Source organism: Oncorhynchus kisutch, unplaced genomic scaffold (genome assembly GCF_002021735.2).
Source record: "Oncorhynchus kisutch isolate 150728-3 unplaced genomic scaffold, Okis_V2 Okis07a-Okis12b_hom, whole genome shotgun sequence".
NCBI classification, from domain to species: domain Eukaryota; kingdom Metazoa; phylum Chordata; class Actinopteri; order Salmoniformes; family Salmonidae; genus Oncorhynchus; species Oncorhynchus kisutch.
The window spans coordinates 8513118-8534560 of record NW_022261984.1 but is presented as its reverse complement, the minus strand read 5'-3'; the positions used below and the strand labels follow the sequence as shown (position 1 = coordinate 8534560).

At 44.7% G+C, this 21443-nt stretch overlaps 2 protein-coding genes across 9 annotated transcripts in view; both read right to left on the bottom strand.

Annotated features, from left to right (window-relative positions):
* Positions 1–9579, bottom strand: part of LOC109877426 (recombining binding protein suppressor of hairless) — a 24218-nt gene extending 14639 nt beyond the window's left edge. Inside the window, exons 1-5 of one of the 3 annotated variants that reach the window (XM_031814506.1) lie at positions 9468–9579; positions 5082–5120; positions 4268–4363; positions 3141–3306; positions 1892–2066 (exon numbers count right to left, since the gene is read on the bottom strand). In XM_031814506.1, the coding sequence (XP_031670366.1) occupies positions 1892–2066; positions 3141–3306; positions 4268–4356 (430 nt within the window). In that variant the 5' untranslated portion in view covers positions 4357–4363; positions 5082–5120; positions 9468–9579. Of the gene's footprint in view, positions 1–1891; positions 2067–3140; positions 3307–4267; positions 4364–5081; positions 5121–5722; positions 5747–5806; positions 5956–9467 lie in introns of those variants that run through there. The other 2 variants (XM_031814505.1, XM_031814507.1) reach the window with 2 other exon arrangements.
* Positions 8286–21443, bottom strand: LOC109884362 (heparan-alpha-glucosaminide N-acetyltransferase). Of its 6 annotated transcripts, none has more exons than XM_031814503.1 (17): positions 21383–21443; positions 19357–19472; positions 19148–19284; positions 18691–18809; positions 18472–18541; positions 18245–18314; positions 17675–17855; positions 17503–17533; positions 17113–17273; positions 16583–16698; positions 16060–16181; positions 14897–15023; positions 14713–14799; positions 14125–14202; positions 13197–13267; positions 11372–11484; positions 8286–11032 (listed from the first exon to the last, which is right to left on the bottom strand). In XM_031814503.1, the coding sequence occupies exons 2-17, from the start codon at positions 19435–19437 to the stop codon at positions 10851–10853; spliced, it is 1746 nt and encodes a 581-aa protein (XP_031670363.1). In that variant the 5' UTR covers positions 19438–19472; positions 21383–21443; the 3' UTR covers positions 8286–10850. The 6 variants fall into 6 exon arrangements, with proteins under 6 accessions (XP_031670363.1, XP_031670362.1, XP_031670359.1 ...); XM_031814502.1 differs by having other exon boundaries at positions 18472–18565; positions 21383–21438; XM_031814499.1 differs by lacking the exon at positions 21383–21443 and adding an exon at positions 20466–20693 and having other exon boundaries at positions 18472–18565.

The following is a 21443-nucleotide window of genomic DNA, read 5'->3' as shown; positions in this document are numbered from 1 at the left end:
CCTATTCCCTATGTAGTGCACTACTTTAGACCAGAGCCCTATGGAACCCTATTCCCTACGTAGTGCACTACTTTAGACCAGAGCCCTATAGAACCCTATTCCCTACGTAGTGCACTACTTTAGACCAGAGCCCTATAGAACCCTATTCCCTACGTAGTGCACTACTTTAGACCAGAGCCCTATGGAACCCTATTCCCTATGTAGTGCACTACTTTAGACCAGAGCCCTATAGAACCCTATTCCCTACGTAGTGCACTACTTTAGACCAGAGCCCTATAGAACCCTATTCCCTATGTAGTGCACTACTTTAGACCAGAACCCTATAGAACCCTATTCCCTATGTAGTGCACTACTTTAGACCAGAGCCCTATGGAACCCTATTCCCTATGTAGTGCACTACTTTAGACCAGAGCCCTATGGAACCCTATTCCCTATGTAGTGCACTACTTTAGACCAGAGCCCTATGGAACCCTATTCCCTATGTAGTGCACTACTTTAGACCAGAGCCCTATGGAACCCTATTCCCTATGTAGTGCACTACTTTAGACCAGAGCCCTATGGAACCCTATTCCCTATGTAGTGCACTACTTTAGACCAGAGCCCTATAGAACCCTATTCCCTATGTAGTGCACTACTTTAGACCAGAGCCCTATGGAACCCTATTCCCTATGTAGTGCACTACTTTAGACCAGAGCCCTATGGAACCCTATTCCCTATGTAGTGCACTACTTTAGACCAGAGCCCTATGGAACCCTATTCCCTATGTAGTGCACTACTTTAGACCAGAGCCCTATAGAACCCTATTCCCTACGTAGTGCACTACTTTAGACCAGAGCCCTATAGAACCCTATTCCCTATGTAGTGCACTACTTTAGACCAGAGCTCTATAGAACCCTATTCCCTATGTAGTGCACTACTTTAGACCAGAGCCCTATGGAACCCTATTCCCTATGTAGTGCACTACTTTAGACCAGAGCCCTATGGAACCCTATTCCCTATGTAGTGCACTACTTTAGACCAGAGCCCTATGGAACCCTATTCCCTATGTAGTGCACTACTTTAGACCAGAGCCCTATGGAACCCTATTCCCTATGTAGTGCACTACTTTAGACCAGAGCCCTATGGAACCCTATTCCCTATGTAGTGCACTACTTTAGACCAGAGCCCTATGGAACCCTATTCCCTATGTAGTGCACTACTTTAGACCAGAGCCCTATGGAACCCTATTCCCTATGTAGTGCACTACTTTAGACCAGAGCCCTATGGAACCCTATTCCCTATGTAGTGCACTACTTTAGACCAGCGCCCTATAGAACCCTATTCCCTATGTAGTGCACTACTTTAGACCAGAGCCCTATGGAACCCTATTCCCTATGTAGTGCACTACTTTAGACCAGAGCCCTATGGAACCCTATTCCCTATGTAGTGCACTACTTTAGACCAGAGCCCTATGGAACCCTATTCCCTATGTAGTGCACTACTTTAGACCAGAGCCCTATAGAACCCTATTCCCTATGTAGTGCACTACTTTAGACCAGAGCCCTATAGAGCCCTATTCCCTATGTAGTGCACTACTTTAGACCAGAGCCCTATAGAACCCTATTCCCTATGTAGTACACTACTTTAGACCAGAGCTCTATTCCCTATATATAGTGCACTACTTTAGACCAGAGCCCTATAGAACCCTATTCCCTATGTAGTGCACTACTTTAGACCAGAGCCCTATAGAACCCTATTCCCTATGTAGTGCACTACTTTAGACCAGAGCCCTATAGAACCCTATTCCCTATGTAGTGCACTCCCTATAATATCTGATACTCTAATACACATGTATTATCCATTACTGTGGAAATGTGTGTGTGTGTGTGTGTGTGTTCCTCTCTATACTCACGGTCAGCGTTCTTCAGAGACTGTTTCTTCTTGGACGGTTTAGAGATAACTTTGATCCTCTTACTAAGGAAGACTCCTATGTCTGTACTGTTACCATAGAACATCTTGACTGACAGCATGAAGTGTTTCCTCTTGTCACTGTCACTGATGTATAGAGTCTTAGCTGTGCAGAAGTCCTGGAGAGAGAGAGGAAGAGAGGAGAGAGAGAGAGAGAAGGAGAGGAGAAGGAGAGAGAGAAAGTGGAGGGAGAGAGAGAGAAAGAGGAGGGAGAGAGAGAGAAGAGGAGGGAGAGAGAGAGAAAGAGGAGGGAGAGAGAGAGAAAGAGGAGGGAGAGAGAGAAAGAGGAGGGAGAGAGAGAGAAAGAGGAGGGAGAGAGAGAGAAAGAGGAGGGAGAGAGAGAGAAAGAGGAGGGAGAGAGAGAGAAAGAGGAGGGAGAGAGAGAGAAAGAGGAGGGAGAGAGAGAGAAAGAGGAGGAGAGAGAGAAAGAGGAGGGAGAGAGAGAGAAAGAGGAGGGAGAGAGAGAGAAAGAGGAGGGAGAGAGAGAGAAAGAGGAGGGAGAGAGAGAGAAAGAGGAGGGAGAGAGAGAGAAAGAGGAGGGAGAGAGAGAGAAAGAGGAGGGAGAGAGAGAGAAAGAGGAGGGAGAGAGAGAGAAAGAGGAGGGAGAGAGAGAGAAAGAGGAGGGAGAGAGAGAGAAAGAGGAGGGAGAGAGAGAGAAAGAGGAGGGAGAGAGAGAGAAAGAGGAGGGAGAGAGAGAGAAAGAGGAGGGAGAGAGAGAGAAAGAGGAGGGAGAGAGAGAGAAAGAGGAGGGAGAGAGAGAGAAAGAGGAGGGAGAGAGAGAGAAAGAGGAGGGAGAGAGAGAGAAAGAGGAGGGAGAGAGAGAGAAAGAGGAGGGAGAGAGAGAAAGAGGAGGGAGAGAGAGAAAGAGGAGGGAGAGAGAGAGAGAGGAGAGAGAGAGAGAGAAGGAAGTATTTTGCGAGAAGAGAAGTTATTTGAGTGTGGAAACACAGGATGCAGAAGTTCTGTGGGGAAAGACTGAGGGAGGGGTTTCACTGTTCTGCCTGCCTCTGTGTGTGTGTGTGTGTGGACACACGGTTTTACCCTTGCAGACATTCTGGGGAGAGAAAATGAGGAAATGTGGGTTTCAGTCAGCGTGTCTGTGTGTGTCAGTGTGTGTGTCAGTGTGTGTGTCAGTGTGACTCTCCCTCTGTGTGTGTGTGTGTGTGTGTGTGTGTGTGTGTGTGGTCCCTTACCTTCCCCTCTATGTTGAGTTGCTGCATCTCCTGGTCACTGTTTCCTATCCCTATAAAGGCACAGGGCTGAGCCTCCTGCTCTGAACAGCCCTCTCTCTCCATCTCCTCTGTCTTCTTCTTCCAGCCACAGCCCATCAGATAGATACAAGGAGGAGGACAGAAGAACCTAAAGGACAGACAGATCAGCCCATCAGATAGATACAAGGAGGGGGGCAGAAGAACCTAAAGGACAGACAGATCAGCCCATCAGATAGATACAAGGAGGGGGGGGCCTACAGGACAGACCGATCAGCCCATCAGATAGATACAAGGAGGGGGGGGGGACCTACAGGACAGACAGATCAGACCATCAGATAGATACAAGGAGGGGGGGGACCTACAGGACAGACAGATCAGTCCTTCAGGTAGACACACACACTATAAACTACACAGACACCATGAATACACACACACACACTATCAACTAGAGACACCATGAATACCGTTCTCTCTCTCATACAGAGACACCATGAATACCGTTCTCCCTCTCATACAGAGACACCATGAATACCGTTCTCCCCCTCATACAGCGACACCATGAATACCGTTCTCTCTCTCATACAGAGACACCATGAATACCGTTCTCTTTCTCATACAGAGACACCATGAATACCATTCTCTCTCTCATACAGAGACACCATGAATACCGTTCTCTCTCTCATACAGACACCATGAATACCGTTCTCTCTCTCTCTCTCTCTCTCATACAGAGACAGCATGAATACCGTTCTCTCTCTCTCATACAGAGACACCATGAATACCGTTCTCTCTCATACAGAGACACCATGAATACCGTTCTCTCTCATACAGAGACACCATGAATACCGTTCTCTCTCTCATACAGAGACACCATGAATACCGTTCTCTCTCTCATACAGAGACACCATGAATACCGTTCTCTCTCTCATACAGAGACACCATGAATACCGTTCTCTCTCTCATACAGAGACACCATGAATACCGTTCTCTCTCTCATACAGAGACACCATGAATACCGTTCTCTCTCTCTCATACAGAGACACCATGAATACCGTTCTCTCTCTCTCATACAGAGACACCATGAATACCAGTCTCTCTCTCATACAGACCTCTTCTCGTTGCCGTAAGACTTCTGTGCCACTTTAGCGTGTAGTATGAGTAAGGTCTGGTCTCCCCTCTCCTTCAGGTAGTTTCTCATGGCCTCTCTATAGGGGGAAACACACAAAACATTCAGACAACATTTATTGAACAGAATCAAACGACAACGTCACATAGGGGCACCGGGGTACAGAACCACACAGAGGCACCGGGGGTACAGAACCAGATAAGGGCACCGGGGGTACAGAACCAGATAAGGGCACCGGGGGTACAGAGCCACATAGAGCAAAATCTTAATTAAAGATTACATTTAAATAAAAAATATATATAATAAGCATTCAGACAACGCTTATTCAAGGTAATATCACAACTATGCAAAGATACATAGAACTGGGTCAAATAACAAGGGTGTATACACCATCGGTCAAATACGACGGAGAATTTTGGGTTAGAGTGTTGGGCCAGTAACCGAAAGGTTGCTAGATCAAATCACCGAGCTGACAAGGTAAAAAGATCTGTGCTTCTGCCCCTGAACAAGGCAGTTAACCCTGGTAGGTCGTCATTGTAAATAAGAATTTATTCTTAACTGACTTGCCTGGTTAAATAAAATAAATAAATGCTCTTAGACACTTGAGTGTCAGTATGAATGGTGTGTATATAGAAACGGGTGTAAAATAAATCTTATGGGCAAAGTGGAAGAAATGAATGTGGATAAGTGGTTCTACACCTTAGTAATAGAAACGCTGTGGAGGAGGAAGCTAGACGTTTCTCACATTTAAATGAGACTGATGAGTTATGAAACGTGTGGTGGGAACGTTTCCTTACCTCGTCAGGCGCTGCGGTGGAGCTTGCTCACCAAACTTCCTGTTTAACAAAACAAAACAAACAAGGTACTTTTCTATCAGCTCCACATTATACGAGATACAGTTAAATTATAAAGTTGTCACAATTCTAGCAATCTGAAAACATCATGACTATTAGCAGGTGAGTGTTACCATGAAAACAAAACCACACTATTCTAAACAGTATTTTTGAATTATGCTGCAGGTGGCAAGTGAACGATTCAAATCAGTGAAGTTATAAACGAACTTTGTTGCCAGTTTTTTGTCGGACAAATGCGACTAATATACTGTCTTTGTAACTTTACATGATTAGTAAAAATGAAATAGGCAACATTGAACAACATATAAAAACATTGTTTAATTGAACTCAGCATATACATAATGGCTAGGTGATCTGGCCATAAAATGTAGCTAAAATAAGTAAAAATAGTTAGATATATTATTACTGGCGGATAAAAAAAAGAGGTAGTTAGTTGGCTAGCTTTTCGTTGTGGCTAGCTAACACCGCACTAACATTGACACAAAAGTAGCAATAAGTGCGCGACGCCAATTTAATAAAGCACTTTCAAAGCTATCTGGTAAACAAAAACGAGTGTAACAAAGTGGTTAGGAAACTCAAGTTACCCAAAAACAAAGAAAATGAACTTTTTAAACGGTTCTTTCCTTCATATATATATTTTTTTTGTTGCTCTGAATTTCAACACTTACCCCGTCACAACGGGCGCCATTTTCCACTGGAACTTCTAAAGTTCCAACAATCGCGAGATCTCAAATCCATTCCCACCGCCGCTGGGACAAACACAACGAACAGAAGAACCCCGACGGGAACAGATATAAACGAGAGTAAGAAAAAAAAGGGAGAGGAGAGGCGGACAGAGGGCAGACGCCACAACAGCCGTGGGAAAGTTACGAAATCGCGCGAGAATAGAAAAACTCTCACAATAGACAAGAATGGGGTTGGACTCGATCTATCGCGAGATTTATGCTCGTTTTTTTTTCTCCCACAAGGTGAAACTGTAACTCGATTCCCACGCTTTTAAAAAGTCATACACTACAGTAGAGTGGTTGCTTTAGGAGTGAAGTTACACCTCACAACATAATTGTAGCCTAAACTGTAGATTAAAATGTTATTCACAAAGTGAAGATGATATTGGTTTGCATTTACCAGTGAAGGGGGATTGGAGTGCACAGAGCTAGTTAACCCCGTGAGCCGAGAATACAATTGGCTAGATGACAAAAAAACAACTCGCTGTTAAAACTATACCTCACTTCAATTCAAGCCAACTAGATTAATATTATTGTATTAATTGCGTCCACCAGATGGCACTCATATAACATAGAAACCCAGTGCTTCTCAATATATCTCTGGGTGTGCACATTTTGGTTCCAGCCCAGCACAAACACACCCGATTCAACTAAACAACGGCTTTTGTCACAGGTTGATGGAAACGACGTTGTAAAGTAGGAACAAAACGGCACAAGGACTATACGCAAAAAGATCACATGTAATAGATTATATTTTATTAAAATTTTAATAATTTAATGGAATCACATGGGATATTCAAATGTCTAAAACAATAACAAAAGGGACAGAATGTCAGGATGTAAATGGGACTTTATTCACTATATAGTGTAGCCTGCTACTTCTGACCAGGACCAATAGGGCTTTATTCACTATATAGAGTAGCCTGCTACTTCTGACCAGGACCAATAGGGCTTTATTCACTATATAGAGTAGCCTGCTACTTCTGACCAGGACCAATAGGGCTTTATTCACTATATAGAGTAGCCTGCTACTTCTGACCAGGACCAATAGGGCTTTATTCACTATATAGAGTAGCCTGCTACTTCTGACCAGGACCAATAGGGCTTTATTCACTATATAGAGTAACCTGCTACTTCTGACCAGAACCAATAGGGCTTTATTCACTATATAGAGTAGCCTGCTACTTCTGACCAGGACCAATAGGGCTTTATTCACTATATAGAGTAGCCTGCTACTTCTGACCAGGACCAATAGGGCTTTATTCACTATATAGAGTAACCTGCTACTTCTAACCAATAGGGCTTTATTCACTATATCGAGTAACCTGCTACTTCTAACCAGAACCAATAGGGCTTTATTCACTATATAGAGTAGCCTGCTACTTCTGACCAGAACCAATAGGGCTTTATTCACTATATAGAGTAGCCTGCTACTTCTGACCTGGACCAATAGGGCTTTATTCACTATATAGTGTAGCCTGCTACTTCTAACCAGAACCAATAGGGCTTTATTCACTATATAGAGTAGCCTGCTACTTCTGACCAGAACCAATAGGGCTTTATTCACTATATAGAGTAGCCTGCTACTTCTGACCTGGACCAATAGGGCTTTATTCACTATATAGTGTAGCCTGCTACTTCTGACCTGGACCAATAGGGCTTTATTCACTATATAGTGTAGCCTGCTACTTCTGACCAGGACCAATAGGGCTTTATTCACTATATAGAGTAGCCTGCTACTTCTGACCTGGACCAATAGGGCTTTATTCACTATATAGAGTAGCCTGCTACTTCTGACCTGGACCAATAGGGCTTTATTCACTATATAGTGTAGCCTGCTACTTCTGACCAGGACCAATAGGGCTCTGGTCTAAAGTAGTGCACTATATATAGGGAATAGGGTGCCATAGGGCTCTGGTCTAAAGTAGTGCACTATATATAGGGAATAGGGTGCCATAGGGCTCTGGTCTAAAGTAGTGCATTAAATACGGAATAGGGTGCCATTTAGCACAAGCGTCATTTACATTTGAGTCATTTAGCAGACGCTCCCCACTGAGCACAGACCGTCTAATTTGTTGATACTGTATTAGTAAATAGCACTGCTAGTCGTCTTTGGTCGCATTTAAAAGATATCGATACAATTTATTCACAACGATGAAAAGTACACATTACAACATTATTTGCACGAGTTTAAGGTCGATATATAAATATGTTCATATTATTTTATTTTTTTACAGTTTAATTCATTAACCACACCGTTTAAAAGGATTCAGTAACAGAAGTTTACAGTCGTCTGAATTTGGTATAAATCAATCAATCAGTGTTGCATGAATAGTTGTGCCCTGCCATTCGTTGTGCTCATTTACATATCATACAGTACAATTACCTAAAAGAAAGTCCTAAATTACATCCTAAAATGGTACCCTTTTGTAGTGCACTCCTTTCTGACCGGGACCCATATGGCTCTGGTTAAAAGTAGTGCACTATAAATAGAGAATAAGGTGCTATTTGGGACTTAAACTTGTTTTTTTTTTTTCTGTAGAGTTTTTGACACAATGCTTGTATGTTCATATGGGAGGGTCATTCCACGAAATAAGGTCCTTTTGCATCCCTTTTATATTTTAAGTAGAAAAAAGAAAAGAAAGCCTGTAATATTAAATGAAGCTCCCTTTTAATATAAACCACATGGAAAATTCAAATCAATCTGATTTTTTGGGGGGTAAAACAAACTAAATGCCCTGCCCCCCACCTTCTGATTTTGACAGCTGTTGAGTTATTTCTACAATATTACACTTTTTTTTCCACATGAATAAAGCCTTTTAAAGTGACAATTCTGCATTTTGACCCCCCCCCCTTTGCACCCACTGCGACTTCTTCTAGGAAGATTTAAACCGTCTTAAAACCCCCCAAAAAATGTCTCCCAAGTTTTCACCATCATTGTAAAGCCCTAGTTATTTTAGTTTTTTTGACAAAAAAAAAGTCATTTTCTAAAGATTATTTAGGGATTAAAATGAACTGTCCCTCATTTTAAAGTCAACCCCTCTTACGTGAACTGAAGTCTCATTTTAATAGGGAAAAATTATTATTTTATTATTATTATTATTATTATTATTATTATTTCTTTCAAAAAGAGAACATTGAACATCTAATAGTCAAATCATGAAAAATCAGGTGAGCTGGTTTTAGTTTTTGTGGCCATTTTCTGGCGTTTTGTGGTGGAAAACTGAGCGTGTCGAGCATCACAAGTCAACCCTGTTACCCATAGACAAGACAGGCTAGAAATGTTTTAACAATTAAACATTTTTTGGGGTGATTCTTGCATTTAAAATTGCCACTCCCTGTTGCACACAAGCTTTCCTTCTCCCGTCACAAATGGGATCTACGGCAGATTTACAGATGAGATCATCAACCCTGTTACTTTAGTTGGCATTGAATAGGCACCTACTGTAGTACTCGAGATGGGAAAACATGTGATGAAGTTGAATATGTGCTCTTTATGACAGAATATTAAAATGAGGTGAAATCAAACTTTTTTTTCTTCTTTTTTTTACACTTCTGAAAAAGGCACTGAATTTGTGGAGTGACCCATGAAATGTACACATACAGTTAGGTTGGCGGGTTGGTTCAGCCGTCATTCATTTCCTCGATGACTTTGGCAATGAAAATACAAAAAGACAAATGTCATTAATTAGCACAAGTTATTTCAACTGTCTGCCATTGGTTGTTTCAGTCCCAAGAAAGCAGGTGCTCGTACATGCACAAACGAGAAGCAACACATTTGTATTATCCATGGGTACACTATTCCATACCGGTTTGGCTGTACACTCCATTTTTTTTTGTGATGTCCAGTTTGATCCCACATGTATGTCACACACATCCCAGTGACCTCTGACCTGTGTGTCCGTAGTTACAGTGTAGCGTAGACCAGAGCCTGTAGCATCGTTTCCACCAACTCTACTTTCTTAAACTGTATTTTTGGTTACGGGCTTGTAAGTAAACATTTCACGGTAAGGTCCACGCCTGTTGTATTCGGCATTTCACGGTAAGGTCCACGCCTATTGTATTCGGCGCATGGGACTAATAACATTTGATTTGATGAGCAGAAAAATGGTAATCGTGGTTTCTAGAGTTTCCGTGTGTCTTGTATACAATCCCAGACCAGCCTTTTCCTGAGTGATTATGTTCCCTTCTCAAAAACATCAGCGTCAAGCAAGGAGAGCACACGAGGAAAGGAAACAAGGAGAGGAAACGCAATACACTATTCCCTTTTTAAAAAGGAAGCTGGAGAAAGGACACAAGGAATTGATGAAAGACAAGTGAAATGCAACCCAGACAAAAGATCTTCAAAGACACAAGGAATTGAGGAGACTATTGAGATACGGCCCAGCTTGACATCTCCCAGTGAGTGGATCGTTGGTAAAAGGACAAGGAATTGAGGAGACTATTGAGATACGGCCCAGCTCGACATCTCCCAGTGGATCGTTGGTTAAAGGACACAAGGAATTGAGGAGACTATTGAGATACGGCCCAGCTCGACATCTCCCAGTGAGTGGATCGTTGGTAAAAGGACACAAGGAATTGAGGAGACTATTGAGATACGGCCCAGCTCGACATCTCCCAGTGGATCGTTGGTTAAAGGACATAAGGAATTGAGGAGACTATTGAGATACGGCCCTGCTCGACATCTCCCAGTGGATCGTTGGTTAAAGGACACAAGGAATTGAGGAGACTTGAGATACGGCCCAGCTCGACATCTCCCAGTGGATCGTTGGTTAAAGGACACAAGGAATTGAGGAGACTATTGAGATACGGCCCAGCTCGACATCTCCCAGTGGATCGTTGGTTAAAGGACACAAGGAATTGAGGAGAGTAGATCCTTCAGAAAGACCTGAGAAAATACTCTCAGACGCAGCCCGGCCCCTTCAGACCTTCCCCCTAAATCTTTAGAGGACTTGAAGAAAGACTATTTGAAACGTGTCCTGGCCCTCTAGATCTTCCAGAAGATGTTCTTCCTGTACAGCAGGAAGGAGATGAGGACCCAGCAGGAAGTGGCCAATAGGTTCTGGGTCAGGTGCTCTGCGTGGGATTGGCTGTCGGCCATGCGCCAGCGGAACGGGAAGTACTCCTCCAGGACCTCGTGGCCCACGTACACCAGGATGGAGTTCATACCTGGGGGTCAAAGGTCAGGATTAGAGCACAGGGGTCAAAGGTCAGGATTCGAGCACAGGGGTCAAAGGTCAGGATTCGAGCACAGGGGTCAAAGGTCAGGATTCGACCACAGGGGTCAAAGGTCAGGATTCGAGCACAGGGGTCAGAGGGATTGTTCAGGGAGTTGCGTAAACTGTTTTTTTTTAAAGATAGAAATGTATAGTTTAGAACAGACGTGATTCTCCCGTCACGCAGAATAGGGATCGTTGTCAGATCTACGCATTACATTTCTATATATGCAGATTGAAATATATAAAAAAATGTACAAAGCAGAGGTGCTGACACAGAACTAGTTCTCACCGGGGTAGTAGAAGGGCGCCCCAGACCACCACCTCTTCACATCTACTGTGTAGTAGATCAACACCAGGAGCAGCAAGGCAAAACACGCCAGGGTGGTCACGTAGGAGAGAGACCTGACAGACAACTCAGAGGTCGATTATTCCACACTATTAACACGGATGATTCCAGTATCGTTACATCTATTCCATGGTAACTAAATAAAAACACAAAGCTAAACTGTTTGGTGCTTTAAAAACCTGCTGGATGTAAAATATGGGGTGCTATAGCTTGGAAAATATATACAATGTGACTCCGGATGACATAATGATGTTTGTTTCCAACATCAGGGCTGTTTTCCATCATAATGATGTTTGTTTCCAACATCAGGGCTGTTTTCCAACATAATGATGTTTGTTTCCAACATCAGGGCTGTTTTCCAACATCAGGGCTGTTTTCCAACATCAGGGCTGTTTTCCAACATCAGGGCTGTTTTCCAACATAATGATGTTTGTTTCCAACATCAGGGCTGTTTCCCAACATCAGGGCTGTTTCCCAACATCAGGGCTGTTTTCCAACATAATGATGTTTGTTTCCAACATCAGGGCTGTTTTCCAACATCAGGGCTGTTTTCCAACATAATGATGTTTGTTTCCAACATCAGGGCTGTTTTCCAACATCAGGGCTGTTTTCCAACATAATGATGTTTGTTTCCAACATCAGGGCTGTTTTCCAGCAACAGGGCTGTTTCCCAACATCAGGGCTGTTTCCCAACATCAGGGCTGCTTGTTTCCAACATCAGGGCTGTTTCCCAACATCAGGGCAGTTTCCCAACATCAGGGCTGCTTGTTTCCAACATCAGGGCTGTTTGTTTCCAACATCAGGGCTGTTTCCCAACATCAGGGCTGTTTCCCAACATCAGGGCTGCTTCCCAACATCAGGGCTGCTTGTTTCCAACATCAGGGCTGCTTGTTTCCAACATCAGGGCTGCTTGTTTCCAACATCAGGGCTGCTTGTTTCCAACATCAGGGCTGTTTCCCAACATCAGGGCTGTTTCCCAACATCAGGAAACATCAGGGCTGTTTGTTTCCAACATCAGGGCTGTTTGTTTCCAACATCAGGGCTGCTTGTTTCCAACATCAGGGCTGTTTGTTTCCAACATCAGGGCTGTTTGTTTCCAACATCAGGGCTGTTTGTTTCCAACATCAGGGCTGCTTGTTTCCAACATCAGGGCTGCTTGTTTCCAACATCAGGGCTGTTTGTTTCCAACATCAGGGCTGTTTCCCAACATCAGGGCTGTTTGTTTCCCAACATCAGGGCTGTTTGTTTCCCAACATCAGGGCTGTTTGTTTCCAACATCAGGGCTGTTTGTTTCCAACATCAGGGCTGTTTGTTTCCAACATCAGGGCTGTTTGTTTCCAACATCAGGGCTGTTTGTTTCCAACATCAGGGCTGTTTGTTTCCAACATCAGGGCTGTTTGTTTCCAACATCAGGGCTGCTTGTTTCCAACATCAGGGCTGTTTGTTTCCAACATCAGGGCTGCTTGTTTCCAACATCAGGGCTGCTTGTTTCCAACATCAGGGCTGTTTTCCTAAAGAAGGTAAATCCGCTTTGTTTTCTGTTTTCTTGCCACGACACTAACGAGTATTGTCCCGGCCCTACTAGGAAATATCAAGGGCCAGCTTCCCGCACACAGATTAGCCTAAAACTAGTCCTGGACCAAGAAACATGCTCAATGAAAAGTCTCCATTCAAAGTGCTCTTTAGTCCAGGACTAGATTTAAATCAGTATCCAGGAAACTGGCCCTGAGAGTGTTAAACTGCATTATAAGAGGTCTGGTCTCCTTACCATAGATTCTTGTTGATGGGGATGAAGCCTTCATTTAGTGAACATTTGGTCAGAACGGCTGATATGATTCCCTGGAGAGATAAACATTTAGATACAGCATCACGTTGTCATATGGAGAGGTTTAGTCTGATAAAAGATGCAATATACCAAGGCTGTGTGATAAACCAGGGCTGTACCAAGGCTGCGCGACAGACCGAGGCTGTGCGACAGACCGAGACTGTACCAAGGCTGCCCGGCAGACCGAGGCTGTACCAAGGCTGTGTGATAGACCAAGGCTGTACCAAGGCTGCCCGATAGACCAAGGCTGCGTGATAGACCAAGGCTATTTAGCAAGGCTGCGCGACAGACCAAGGCTTACGCGACAGACCAAGGCTTACAGACCAAGGCTGACGTGACAGACCAAGGCTTACGTGACAGACCAAGGCTTACGTGACAGACCGAGGCTGATGCGACAGACCAAGGCTTACGTGACAGACCGAGGCTGATGCGACAGACCGAGGCTGATGCGACAGACCAAGGCTTACGCGACAGACCAAGGCTTACGTGACAGACCGAGGCTGATGCGACAGACCGAGGCTGATGCGACAGACCAAGGCTGATGCGACAGACCAAGGCTTACGCGACAGACCAAGGCTTACGTGACAGACCGAGGCTGATGCGACAGACCGAGGCTGATGCGACAGACCGAGGCTGACGCGACAGACCAAGGCTTACGCGACAGACCAAGGCTTACGTGACAGACCGAGGCTGATGCGACAGACCGAGGCTGATGCGACAGACCGAGGCTGACGCGACAGACCAAGGCTTACGCAACAGACCAAGGCTTACGTGACAGACCGAGGCTGATGCGACAGACCGAGGCGACAGACCAAGGCTATATACCAAATAGCTAATACAGTAATGACAAACAGCAATGTGGTCGTCTCACCAGAACCAGGCTCCATATGAGGAACCGGGCCATTATACTGGAATGCTGGTCCTTGTAGTGGAGGAGAATCTTTCCTGCCTGGATTCAGATATCAGGGACAAAAAAAATGGACCCTCAAAGTTAATCCCATTTATTACATTAGACTGATCCGTTCAGTTAGGCTGAAACATGCAACTCCACGCAATTACACACATCGGTCTATAGAAACAGAACCACTAGAAAGAGAAGGAACAAGGGAAGGAATATGTGAGAGAAACACAGATTAGTTTGGATGCAGAGAAGGAGTGTTGAGAGAGACAGAGAACCAGAGACAGCAAAAGAAAGAGACAGAGACAGACAGACTAGTTTGGATGCAGAGAAGGAGTGTTGAGACAGACAGACAGCGAGAGAACCAGAGACAGCAAAAGAAAGAGACAAGAGAGACAGACAGACTAGTTTGGATGCAGAGAAGGAGTGTTGAGAGAGACAGACAGACTGGTTTGGATGCAGAGAAGGAGTGTTGAGAGAGACAGAGAACCAGAGACAGCAAAAGAAAGAGACAAGAGAGACATCTGACAGAGCGAGATAGTGAATGATAATTGCAGTGACCTGTAGTCCCAGGAAAGCCATGAGGACAGAGTTGATGCTGCCAAGGACTCCCTCTGGGTCAAAGGGCAGGTGAGATTTGTAGATCACCTGAAAAATGAACGCGCCACGTTACGAGAGAAACAACCCACCTGCAGAAAGTGGTTTTTTATCTTTGTTGCCTCAAACAAGTCAGTGTTTCACTCACCCGTGAGGAAGGTGTTTGGTAGATGTGGTTCACTCCCAGTAGCCAACGGTCTACATATCCAGCTGCTCCCCCAGTGCAGTTTGGGTACTGGCCCATGTCCCCAATACCACCTGGGCCCAAATAACCACTAAGGAGAGAGAAGATGATGGTTAGTAGAGGATTTATCTCCTACTTCCGATCACCTCCGGCCACCCTCAGACTCATGGACATGGATTAAATCATATATGAACTATATCATCGTCCGTCAACAGTACAACTCAAGGCAACTACTGTCAGACGAGGCATATGTAAAAACTCAGACCGTTTTTTGAAGGGGTCGGAAAATCATCTCTGTTGTGTTTGATTCGATATTGATTCGATTCGATATTGATTCGATTCAAAACTGATTCGATTCAAAATTGATTCGATACGATATTGATTCGATTCGATATTGATTCGATATTGATTCGATTCGATATTGACAGAGAAGAAGCATGGAATATTAGGAGTGAAAGAGACTGGGTTTTATGTCAGAAGTGAATGGTTCTCTCTCAGAAAGACAGATGGCTGTGGAAAGTGGTTTGTGTGGGATGGGAGCAGAGCACCGTGTTGATACCAGTGAGACAGACGGACATCTGTGGATTAGACGAAGGAGGGGTCAGAGGTGAGGACAGATTCTCTTAAGAGAGTAATTAATAAGGGTTTGGAATCCTGTTTCTCTCTTTTATTTTACCTTTATTTAACCAGGCAAGTCAGTTAAAGAACAAATTCTTATTTTCAATGACGGCCTAGGAACAGTGGGGTTAACTGCCTTGTTCAGGGGCAGAACGACAGATTTGTACCTTGTCAGCTCGGGGGTTTGAACTTGCAACCTTCCGGTTACTAGTCCAACGCTCTAACCACTAGGCTACCCTGCCGCTACCCTTCCTGTAGAACCATAAGGTGTAAGGATTGGAGAGAAGGAGGAGAGTCTTAGGTGGGATATAAATATCTGTGATGTGAGAAATGTAGGGTTGTCTGAATTACAGCTGTAATTTGGGGAGAATTAAACCTGGTTAAAGATTATCTAGTGTCCGTGAGTTATTTACTGTGAACAATAACAACCTAACAGTTGTCATCCATCCTGCGACAGACGACTCCCACTGAAACTGTGTTGTCTCAAAGAGTCTTCCCTCTGAACTCACCTTGGGCAGTCAGGAACAGGGAGCAGGAAGGTGAGACAGAGCCACACGGTTTCCAAGACGACCACACACAGCCAGGCTGGCCAGTAGAGCAGGAACTCACGAGCAGAGTACCACCAAGCATCCTGGGTAAAAAAACAAAAACAAAACAAAACAAACATTTTTGTCACTATGGAAACAACACCGACCAGCAGACAGCTCAACATTAACACCAAGTGAAATGGAAGGCTGGTCTGACCACGGGGTCATAAGGCTGGTCTGACCACGGGGTTATGAGGCTGGTCTGACCACGGGGTCATAAGGCTGGTCTGACCACGGGGTTATAAGGCTGGTCTGACCACAGGGTTATAAGGCTGGTCTGACCACGGGTAGGTTGTCCAGGCGGTTTCTGACCACACACAGATCCAACCATGGTTATAACATGGTTATAACATGGTGACGTATGTTATAACAGTATAATAACAGTTTATTTACAGAGGTCCTGTTCATTCTATGAGTATATAATGAGGTGTATTCTGAGACTGACCACAGGAAGGTTGTCCAGGCTGTTCCAGGCCACACAGAGGTCCAGAGAGACCACCACGAGATAGGAGAAGGCCAGACGCTGAAGCACGCCAGGGATACGCAGGGAGTCCCATGATACTGTAGTATACACACACACACACAGTTTAGAAGAGTGAAACATTGTAAAGGTGTGTGTGTGTGTGTGTGTGTACGTGCGTGTGCCTGTATGTACGCGTGTGTGTACGTGTGTGTGTACGTGTGTGTGTGTGTGTGTCTGTATGTACGCGTGTGTGTACGTGTGTGTGTGTGTGTGTGTCTGTATGTACGCGTGTGTGTGTGTGTCTGTATGTACGCGTGTGTGTACGTGTGTGTGTGTGTGTCTGTATGTACGCGTGTGTGTGTGTGTCTGTATGTACGCGTGTGTGTATGTGTGTGTGTGTGTCTGTATGTACGCATGTGTGTATGTGTGTGTGTGTGTGTGTGTGTCTGTATGTACGCGTGTGTGTGTGTGTGTGTGTCTGTATGTACGTGTATGTATGTGTGTGTACTGACGTGGTCCCTGGCAGTAGTTGGGGTTGATGATGAGGAGTCCTATGAGGAAGAGCTGAACACTCCTCCAGACTGCTTTGGTGAACAGAGAGAAACGTGACAAACCACACCGCAGGGCTGAGCTGACAGACAGGGATATAGATGTACCCATGATGAACACAAACCTGAGAGAGACACAGAGAGAGACACAGAGAGAGACAGAGAGACACAGAGAGACACACAGAGAGACACACAGAGAGACACACAGAGAGACACACAGAGAGACACACAGAGAGACACACAGAGAGACACACACTTCACTAGAGGCACACAGTTTCCTCCTATGGAGCAAAGTTAGATTTCCTCAATAAAAAGACGAAACATTTTGTCCTTAAATATAAAAACTGCTATTACCAGGGAAAGACCAAATCAGCAACTGTGAGTCCTGTGAAGAGAGGGGGAAAAATATTGTCATTTTAGCAACGCAGTCGTCTAATTTCTCCTGAACATATTGTCGGATCTCCGGGCTAAAAACCACTAGATGTGTGGATGGACCATTTTTCAGATTCAGAATGGTGGGACTCACCGTTCCAGCTCTCGTGTCTGAAGAACCAGTACCTCCCTCCTCCGTAGTTCACAAACACCATGATGACCAGGGACAGCCCTCTGAAAGTGTCCAGGGATCGGAGCCTCCGGCTGGGGGTGGCGGGGGTGGGGAGGATGGTGTCTGTGGCCGTCTCCACCGTCCTGCATGGAAACCCCAGGTCCTAGGAGGAAAGAGGAGAGGAAGTCAAAAAGGTGTTAGTGCTGGGCGGGAACAAAAGCCTGCATACCCTGTATAGTATTAGCTCTCCAGGACCAAGGATATTGAACAATGCTTTAGGAGCATCAACTGAGCATCAACTCCTATCAACTGCAGCGACCCCCTCCGAGCAACTGCAGCGACCCCCTCCGAGCAACTGCAGCGACCCCCTCCGAGCAACTGCAGCGACCCCCTCCGAGCAACTGCAGCGACCCCCTCCGAGCAACTGCAGCGACCCCCTCCGAGCAACTGCAGCGACCCCCTCCGAGCAACTGCAGCGACCCCCTCCGAGCAACTGCAGCGACCCCCCTGTTCTAGAACTAAGTCTGGAGAACGAACACCACAGAGACTCACTGAATTGATGAGCCTCTCAGTTTCCATGGAGTTGCCCAATCGGAACATCAGATTCTTCACCGCGTCCAGCCTGTACCATACAAGACATAACCAATCGATTAGGAGAAGCCTCTGATCATCTCTCCACACAGAAACACAAAATGGCAGGCTCAAGACAACGGGATGACATACAGTAACATAGTAAATGGAAACGTGTGTTTATGTTATCTAAAGTAATCCAGACCTACCCCATGACAGTAGCTCCAATAGCAGACAGTATAGCCAGTCCCGTGAACAACAGAAAGGCCACCATGATGGCTTTAAGGACAGAAAGGCATTTCACTGTACAAGATAATGGTTTCAGAGCATAAACATAAGTGAGTGAGTGAGTGAGTGAGTGAGTGAGTGAGTGAGTGAGTGAGTGAGTGAGTGAGTGAGTGAGTGAGTAAGTGAGTGAATGTACTCACGCAGGTAGCTGTTGACTGTTTCTGCGTCAGTGATCATGGAACAGTTGACCACTGAGGAGTCGTTCAGGTTCTTGACCCACAGAGAGTAGTTACCATGCTCCCAAAAGTGGTAATGAACCCTGGGGAGGAGACAGGAAACTACTAGTCTACTAGATATTGTATTTAATGGAATTATACCCCACAGTCCAAAATCCAGCTGTAGACACTGAGGTCCAATACTTTCAGATCTATAATAAAAGTGTGAGTCCCAAACGGTATCCTTCTCCCTATATAGTGCACTACTTTAGTAGAGCCCTGGTCTAAAGTAGTGCACTATATAGGGAATCGGGCTCTGGTCTAAAGTAGTTCACTATATAGGGTCTGGACATAGGGCCAGGAGTGGTAGTTGGTTAGTTAGTAGTGGTAGGGTTGATAGGTCCAGGCTCACAGTGGTGTGTGTGTGTGTGTGTGTACTTACGTGCAGAGTTCCAGGCTGACGGGGCTGCTGTTGAGCTGCAGGGTGATGCCATGCTGTGTGCCCACAGTGAAGTCAACTGAGCTGGGTAAGCCTGGTCCAGGGCCCGCTGGCACCACACCCAGGGGCTGGTACACACACTGGAGCACAGGAGTACAATGACGACAACAGTGTGTGTGTGTAATAGATACAGCAGTAAAGGTCAGTCTTACCTGATAGCAGTGGTCTGATAGCCAGCTCACGACCATCTCAGCATCCAGCTCATTGTTCACAGTGAGAGAGGCCTCGTCCATCTTTACTACTGCAGCCTTATGGTGGGGGTGGCATGCTAGAGAGAGAGAGAGAGAGAGAGACACACAGAGACAGAGACACACACAGAGACAGAGAGAGAGACAGACAGAGACAGAGAGAGAGAGAGAAAAAGACACACACACAGAGACAGAGAGCGAGAGAGAGAAAAAGACACACACACACACAGTGAGAGAGAGAAAGCTTGTGAGACACTGCAGATCTGATAAGAATAGTCACACAGTCTGTGATGAGCAGTGGCGTACATAGAGGCTTATATTTACCCTGAGACACACATTTCTAGTCTAGATAGACCATTGTACACGGTCTATCAGTACAGGCCTACACTGCAGTAGCTGCTTAGTGACTACTACTCTCCTCGTTGTTGTTTACCTCGAATAAAAAAATAAACTCCTGCTGTATAGACTATCCTTCAAATATCACTGTCCTCAATTTGGCATGCACAGTACTTACCAGGAAGTCAGCCTTCTAAACCAATGTGATCGGTAGCTAGCTAGCTAGCCAAGACTAGCCTCAAGTCAACAGCCTTCAGACTGCCGCTAGTTACTGAACCTCAACAGAGGGGAGGGAGGCATGACGTTATGGCTTTCACACTCTCCCGATATCATGTGATTTATTAATCCGCTTCTCCTAGAAGTGGAATAAATAACTCTCCCCGAGGAGCCGGGAGGTTTAAACGGTCCTGTGATATATACGGCTGTTAGCTAAACCGGCTGACATTGTCCAAGGTAACATTAACTACACACCATTGTAGTTGATAGGAGATTCCCTAAGTTAGCATTAGCATTAGCTACTGTTGTCACTACCGCGTCTGTCGCTTCTTACGACCAGACGAGGAAATGAAACCACCGAATTGAGTCATTTCAATCATTTGTGGCATAAACTTTCAGACAAAAGAGTGAGTTTTCCTATTGTTTCGCTCGATAACTAACGTTAGCACTGGGAGATTTTTCTTGTTGTTGATGTTAACTAACACAGATCGATTTAATGAACTATTCATCATTTTACTTACAGGGGATTTCTGCCACGCAAATGGCAACCAGCAAAGCAATCACTGCTAGGAAAAACACCTTGTAATGCTTTTCTGGCTGTGCCATGTTGATGTTTTTCTCCCTTCCCTCCCGGTCCCCACCGCCCGAATATATGCCTTTGTGTTTTTTCTTTAATTTGCCTCTTTCCATAACACTTCCGATCCCACCTTGTTTTTGTACATGCTAGTGGGAGCGAGGAGGGTCAAAGTACGATTACATAACGGTGCTGCACGGGAATCAACTCGTGATGCGTGAGAATCTGTGCGATTTCCAGTAGCAGTGTGTGTGTAAAATCACTTGGGAAGCCATGTCCACAGTCCTGATTTGTGTGTGTGTGTGTGCGTTCGTGCAAGTAGAAACACATGTTGACTCAACCTACTTTTAGAGAAATGCAAATGTCCACCTCTTCTCTTTCATGTTGATGAAATGCTCTATCACTCTGTCATACAGTACCCGCTTTTATGTTTTGTTGTCCAAGGCTATCTGGCTAAAATGCTTGCTCGCTAGCATCGCTTCCATTCATGGTCAATGTTAGCTATTTAACATTAGCCTTCTACATCTATCTACATATTTAACTTCCATTCTCTCAGGCCAGGGGCACAACAAAGTATGAATTAATGGTTGGATCAGAATCGTTGTTATAATCATTAGCCAGTATGGATAATTGAGTAAAAATACAAATTGTATCTGAGCAATAGAGTTGCCATATTTTCCATTTTCCCATAATGTTATCAAGTGAATTAGCTAAGAAGGAATATCGACGTAGCTTGTAATGACGAAATAAGAATTAAAATTCGGTTTTCGATCAAAAATAATAATTTATTACCAGCAAATGTGACATAATAAAGAATTTGAATATGTCGCAAGAAAAAATAAGATTTGCTTTTATTAAACTCACCAGATGATTTTCCACCAATGGATGTCGATTAAACTCCTTTGACTGCTATGATTGTAAATAA

Bases quoted from the DNA above. Each gene is read 5' to 3' on its own strand.
- LOC109884362 (XM_031814499.1), bottom strand. From the start codon at position 20,634: ATGGAAAGAGGCAAATTAAAGAAAAAACACAAAGGCATATATTCGGGC. The intron at 18,810-19,147 runs GTAAGTACACAC...TCTCCTCCCCAG, and splicing joins GTCAGCCTGGAACTCTGCAC to GGTTCATTACCACTTTTGGG. The intron at 16,699-17,112 runs GTCAGTACACAC...TGTATACTACAG, and splicing joins CAACTACTGCCAGGGACCAC to TATCATGGGACTCCCTGCGT.